Source organism: Gastrolobium bilobum, unplaced genomic scaffold, assembly GCF_033153095.1.
Source record: "Gastrolobium bilobum isolate Gb01-03AN ecotype WA unplaced genomic scaffold, APGP_CSIRO_Gbil_v1 utg19582, whole genome shotgun sequence".
Classification (NCBI taxonomy): Eukaryota; Viridiplantae; Streptophyta; class Magnoliopsida; order Fabales; family Fabaceae; genus Gastrolobium; species Gastrolobium bilobum.
The window spans coordinates 303,781-309,604 of record NW_026897571.1 but is presented as its reverse complement, the minus strand read 5'-3'; the positions used below and the strand labels follow the sequence as shown (position 1 = coordinate 309,604).

The 5,824-nt window shown below is 37.0% G+C and overlaps 1 protein-coding gene across 1 annotated transcript; it reads left to right on the top strand.

Moving 5' to 3' along the window:
- The first annotated feature begins 943 nt into the window (after positions 1-943).
- On the top strand, positions 944-3,712 carry LOC133308219 (probable auxin efflux carrier component 1b). The gene is made up of 6 exons (XM_061508830.1): positions 944-2,054; positions 2,577-2,853; positions 2,939-3,024; positions 3,169-3,326; positions 3,439-3,515; positions 3,619-3,712. Exons 1-6 carry the CDS (start codon positions 947-949, stop codon positions 3,683-3,685), a joined length of 1,773 nt encoding a protein of 590 aa, XP_061364814.1. The 5' UTR covers positions 944-946; the 3' UTR covers positions 3,686-3,712.
- The last annotated feature ends 2,112 nt before the right edge of the window (positions 3,713-5,824 follow it).

Below are 5,824 nucleotides of genomic sequence, written 5' to 3'. Positions count from 1 at the left end.
CCAAATCCTTTGGCACAGTTGGGCCGGAGGCTGTGTTCCCTTAATCAGTGGTCTCGAGTTCGAGCTCTGGGTATAGAAAAAAAGGATTGGGTAGAGCCGCCCCCGCAAGAGTCCTACAGTGCTTGATTTGGGATTAGTCTCACCCCGAAGGGGGTGAGGATACCTTTCGGTTTACTAAAAAAAATACCACTTTCATTTATCTAGATATCTTCAACAAAACTTATACCAAACATACCTACAGTGAAACTTATTTTTTATTTTTTCTTCTCCCGACACAAAAAAAATAAAATGAATCCATCAAATGACTGAAGAATTTTCTTTTCGGGTTCTCTTTTTTGCAATCTGACTTGTTTTTATTTTACATCTCATGTGCTATCTATAAGACAGCATATAAACTGCAAAAGGCTAAGAGAATCTTTAGAAGCCCTTCTGGGTTTTCCCTTTTTCTCTCTACTTTTTTCATTCTTTATCTGCGATGCTCTTGGTCCTTTCCCTCTCATCAAAATTTGCTTTTCATTCTCCTCTCCCTCTCTCTCTCTCTGTCTCTCACTCACGCATTGTCCAGAGAAAAAAACCAAAAAGAAAAAAGAAAAACAATAAAAAGAGAATCGAAAGGAAAAGGAGGTTTTTTCTGTCTTTGTAATAGCAGAAAAGACTTATAAAAGCTTCACAAAAGGCCTCACCTATTATTTTCCTTGTCTGCCATCAAAATGCCATAAACTAAACCCTTCTCTCTCTCTCTCTGATGAACTCTTCAATTGTTATATTTCCCATCAACGCCAATGCCTCTTAACTTTTAGTCCTCAAACTTGTTCCTTTTCACAACTCTTTCACTCTTCAAGTTAATACAAAGTCTCATTAACCATAAACTCACTTGGTTTTCTCGCTACACACAACATTCCATCATCCATTCTTTTGTTTTCGCCTAGGAAACAAGAAAAAAAAAATGATAAGTGTCCTAGACTTGTACCATGTTCTCACAGCCGTTGTGCCTCTCTACGTGGCCATGATCCTCGCATATGGGTCAGTGAAATGGTGGAAAATCTTCAGCCCTGATCAGTGTTCCGGGATCAACCGTTTCGTTGCTCTATTCGCTGTTCCACTTCTCTCCTTTCACTTCATATCCACAAACAACCCTTATGCCATGAACTACAAGTTCATAGCTGCAGACTCTCTTCAGAAAGCAATAGTCTTGATAGTGTTAGTTATATGGTCAAGGACAAGCTCAAGAGGGTCCCTTGAATGGTCCATAACCCTCTTTTCACTCTCCACACTCCCTAACACCTTGGTCATGGGAATCCCATTGCTTAAGGGCATGTATGGAGACAACTCTGGCACACTCATGGTTCAAATCGTGGTCCTTCAATGCATCATTTGGTACACTTTGATGTTGTTTTTGTTTGAGTATAGGGGTGCGAGGATTCTCATTGGGGAACAGTTCCCGGACACTGCAGGGTCCATTATTTCGTTCAAGGTTGACTCTGATATCATCTCTTTGGATGGGAAAGAGCCTCTTCAGACTGAAGCTGAGGTTGGTGAAGATGGGAAGCTTCATGTTACTGTGAGAAAGTCCACAAGCTCACGCTCTGAGATTTTCTCTCGGCGTTCTCATGGTCCAAACTCTGGGGTTTCACTTACCCCACGTCCTTCCAACTTGACCAATGCTGAGATTTATTCCCTTCAGTCTTCGAGGAACCCTACCCCAAGAGGGTCAAGCTTCAACCACACTGATTTTTATTCCATGGTGAATGGGAGGAACGTGAGTCCGCGGCAGTCAAACTTTGGAAGCTTGGGTTTTGATGAGGAGGGTGGAGTTGGTAGAGCCAGTGGTGGTGGTGGTGCAGGGTACCCGGCACCTCCCAATGCCGGAATCTTTTCTCCGGTGACTGGTCCCGGTACTAAGAAGAAGGCTAATGGAGGTGCTGATGGTGGAAAGGATCTTCATATGTTTGTTTGGAGTTCAAGTGCTTCTCCTGTCTCTGAAGGTGGAATCCATGTCTTCAGAGGTGGAGATTATGGAAATGATCAGCTTGGTGGGGTAGCTCACCAAAAAGGTTAAGAAAGACTGTCCTTATTTGACTTTTTACTTTTGGACAAGTGGTTTGGTTTGTTGTTGGTTGTTGATTGTTCAAATTGTGTGGACTTCTTGTTCAAATGTGATGTATTTGTATTTATTTATGAATTTTTTATTTACAAACTCTTACAAATTACATTATTTATTTTGAATGGTATACACTACTTGAGCATGTATTATCACCCATAAGAGTTTATAAACAAAGAGCGCGTGAAAATAACCAATACTTTGTGTCGTGTTTAACATGTTTTTTTATATGCTATTGTTGCAAGTGTATGCATGCTTTTTTTTTTTTGTCTTTTCTAAATGGTTGTCGGTGGTTAGAGTGGGATTTGTTGTTGGACTTTGTTTGTATTGTCTTTTCACATTCACATATTTTGTTAGTGTGGGCTCTGATGTTCGCTCTGTTTAACTTTTCATTCAATAGGGTCAGTAGTTTCTTTAGGTTATGCCATTTTCTTGTGTGCTCATTGGGTGTGTTAATTTCCATTATGTTGGTCAGATTATGATGAATTTGGTCACGATGAGTTTAGCTTCGGAAACAGAACCGTTGCTAATGGGGTGGACAAGGAAGGGCCAGTGCTTTCCAAGCTTGGTTCAAGCTCCACAACTGAGCTACACCCAAAAGCTGGAACTCAAGGTGAATCTAGACCCACATCCATGCCACCCACCAGTGTTATGACTAGACTCATTTTGATAATGGTGTGGCGAAAGCTTATTAGGAATCCCAACACTTACTCTAGCCTTATTGGTCTCACGTGGTCTTTGATCTCATTCAAGTATGCAAACATTCAACTTATTTTTTGTTAGATTCTCAATACTTTTAGTTTTTCAAAGTTTTAACTTTTTCATGTTATGCTGTAGGTGGAATGTTGTTATGCCTGCAATTGTTGCTCGATCAATATCAATTTTATCTGATGCAGGACTTGGGATGGCAATGTTTAGCCTTGGTAAATTTTTGTTACGAAAGTTTTTATTTGCCTTTGTTGTGTCCTCTATAGTTGTAACATTCTGGTTTTTGAGGACTTGTACTTTCTTATACTGTCACCAGTGTTTTAACTGATTAGAGATTTGAAAACTTTGGTGGAATGCAGGGTTATTCATGGCGTTGCAGCCAAGGATTATTGCATGTGGAAACTCAGTTGCTTCATTTGCTATGGCTGTTCGTTTTCTAACTGGCCCTGCAGTCATGGCTGTTGCTTCAATCGTTGTAGGACTCAGGGGAGTTCTGTTGCATATTGCCATTGTACAGGTAAAAGAAGGTTTTGAAACATTCTTTTTTTTTTTCTTCTTGTATTGTTGCTCTTCAGTTTGTGATTTTATAATTTCAATGCATGTGTGTTTGTACTGTTGTGTATTTTCAGGCTGCTCTTCCCCAAGGGATTGTCCCCTTTGTGTTTGCTAAGGAATACAATGTTCATCCTGACATACTTAGCACTGGGTTTGAACTTTGAACTCTCAATTCATATATTCTTCTTTTCCTTCACATAGTGTATAACCAATTATAATTAGTCTTTATTTTTGGTTGTTTATTTTTGTTGCAGGGTTATATTTGGGATGCTAATTGCGCTTCCTATTACGCTAGTTTACTACATTTTGTTGGGGCTTTGAAGCAATATCGATGACGTGAAAGTAACCTACTTTAAGAAGAAGACTAATTGCAGTGGATTATATCACCCTGACTTTTTGTAATATTATAGTGTAATTTTTATTTTATTTTTTGGTATCCTCTAACAAGTTAGAATTTCGGAAGTTGGTAAGAGAGGGGAGTGAAGTTGTTTTCTCCTAACACAATGGCTAGAGCTATATAGATGCTATTAGGAAACTTGTGTTTTGGCCTTTTTTTTTTTTTTTTACTGTGAACCCCAACTCTATTATATTTTGCTTCTTTTAATGAAAAAGAGAAGGTGAAGCTTGTTTGTAGTTGTCGACACCTTTCTCTATCTTTTCACTAATCTCAATGCCAATGCAAGTAAAAAACAAGTGGGAAACCAAACAGGAACTTTTGCGGGGTTGTCTCTTTGGTGCTTATTTATTTTTTATTTTTTTATTTTTATCATAGCATTTACAGCTTTCGAAGCTGTTCACCACGAATTTTAACTTTTGAATTTATTTTGGAGTATTGTTGGGAATTGAAGCTAGCGCAGTGCTACGGCTGAGGTTGCTGTTATGGTCCTGCCTCTAGCCACAACTTGTGTGCATATAGCCACAACTGCTGAACCATTTGGTACTGTGTGGACATGGGAACTTATTGCACTGGCGTTTAGTGAGCCTCATTAAATATTCAAAGATGTGTTGTTTTTGCCTTATTGGGGGACACTTTGAAAATACTTGCAAGGGGGACAAAGCTGTCTAACTAGTTAGTGTCTTGTTTGCACTTTCTCTGTTCATGGGTTTTACTATTTTGGTTTCATTTTAATAAATTCTAATCTGTTATAAAATAGACAAATATAATATTGTATTTAGACTGATTCAAAATTTATCTAGTGTGGTTGATTGTAAATACTTTCACGTTGCGCTGTAGTTTCTACACACGACAACGCCTTAGCACGCGCAATTGAAAAATTGTTTCTCTATGAAGTGGAAGTATTAATATTATGAGGGTTTTTTTTTTAAGTCGACAAAGTAATCACCTTTTTGACATTTTCTTTTTATTAGTATCATGTTACATAACTCAATAAAACTTTTCTACACACAATTAAGAGGTGAGATTCACATGTTTTTTTTTCTTACATCATTTCATTTTCTCTCTTTTTTTTATTGTGAGGGTAGAAAATTTTTCTTATATCCTACAACATTATACTCATAAAACCCTTTCTTAGATCATAAGCTGACATCGAAATTAGCTGCAAGCATAACTTAATTTAGTGTTTGGGTGTGCGAATTAAGATACAAGCATGTTATGCTTCTGGTTTAGAGAGTATTAAAGTTATTCATTTTGACAAGTGATTTTTTTATATAAAATCAAAAATTTAACCCCTGGGGTAGCTCAACCAGCAAAGTTGAGCGTCCAGATTGCTTGGTCCAGGGTTCGATCTTTGACCCAAGTAATTTTGGAATCTTTTGGGAGCAGAGGAAAAAGGTTCTTCTTTGATGGAGGATTAGTTTCATCTTTTTTATAGTGTCAGTGATTCAATGCACTAGCTGTTCTAATGATGAGGTAGCATTTGAGCAGCAATACTCTGTGGACAAAGTGACCGGAAAAGGTTGAACGAGGATACTTCTAAATTTCTAATAAAAAAAATCAAAAGTTTAAATAACAGGTTGTTTAATCGGTAGGTTCTAAGTTTGCTTATCACTTAAATTAACTTTTAATTCAGTTATTTATAACTACAGTTACTTATGCGGGTAAATTTGAGAATTTGTTTATGGGAATAATGTTTCTTCGGGAGATAAAAAATTAAAAATATCTTCATCTTGCAGAAATAACATTTGGTACTTCAAAAGTTTAAAAAGAAGGAAGCATGCTCCATTCTGAAGTCAGTATTAAAAAGTGTTAAGCTTGCAGCGTAAATTGCAAATAGCAAGGTCAATATAGTTATTGCTTATATTTTTTAATTCCGAAATATTAACATTGTAAGTAGTCTTTTTTTTTTTTTTTTTGATAACAACATTGTAAGTAGTCTTTTGGTACATATATATTGCGATTGTGTTTATAAATGTAGTTGTTATGTTAATAATGGCAAGTTTTTCCTCCCTATAATAATGTGTTTTGTGAGTATATGTGTTTATAGCAATATTTTAAAAGTC

Bases quoted from the DNA above. Each gene is read 5' to 3' on its own strand.
- LOC133308219 (XM_061508830.1), top strand. From the start codon at position 947: ATGATAAGTGTCCTAGACTTGTACCATGTTCTCACAGCCGTTGTGCCT. The intron at 2,854-2,938 runs GTATGCAAACAT...GTTATGCTGTAG, and splicing joins TGGTCTTTGATCTCATTCAA to GTGGAATGTTGTTATGCCTG. The intron at 3,516-3,618 runs GTTTGAACTTTG...TTTTTGTTGCAG, and splicing joins CCTGACATACTTAGCACTGG to GGTTATATTTGGGATGCTAA.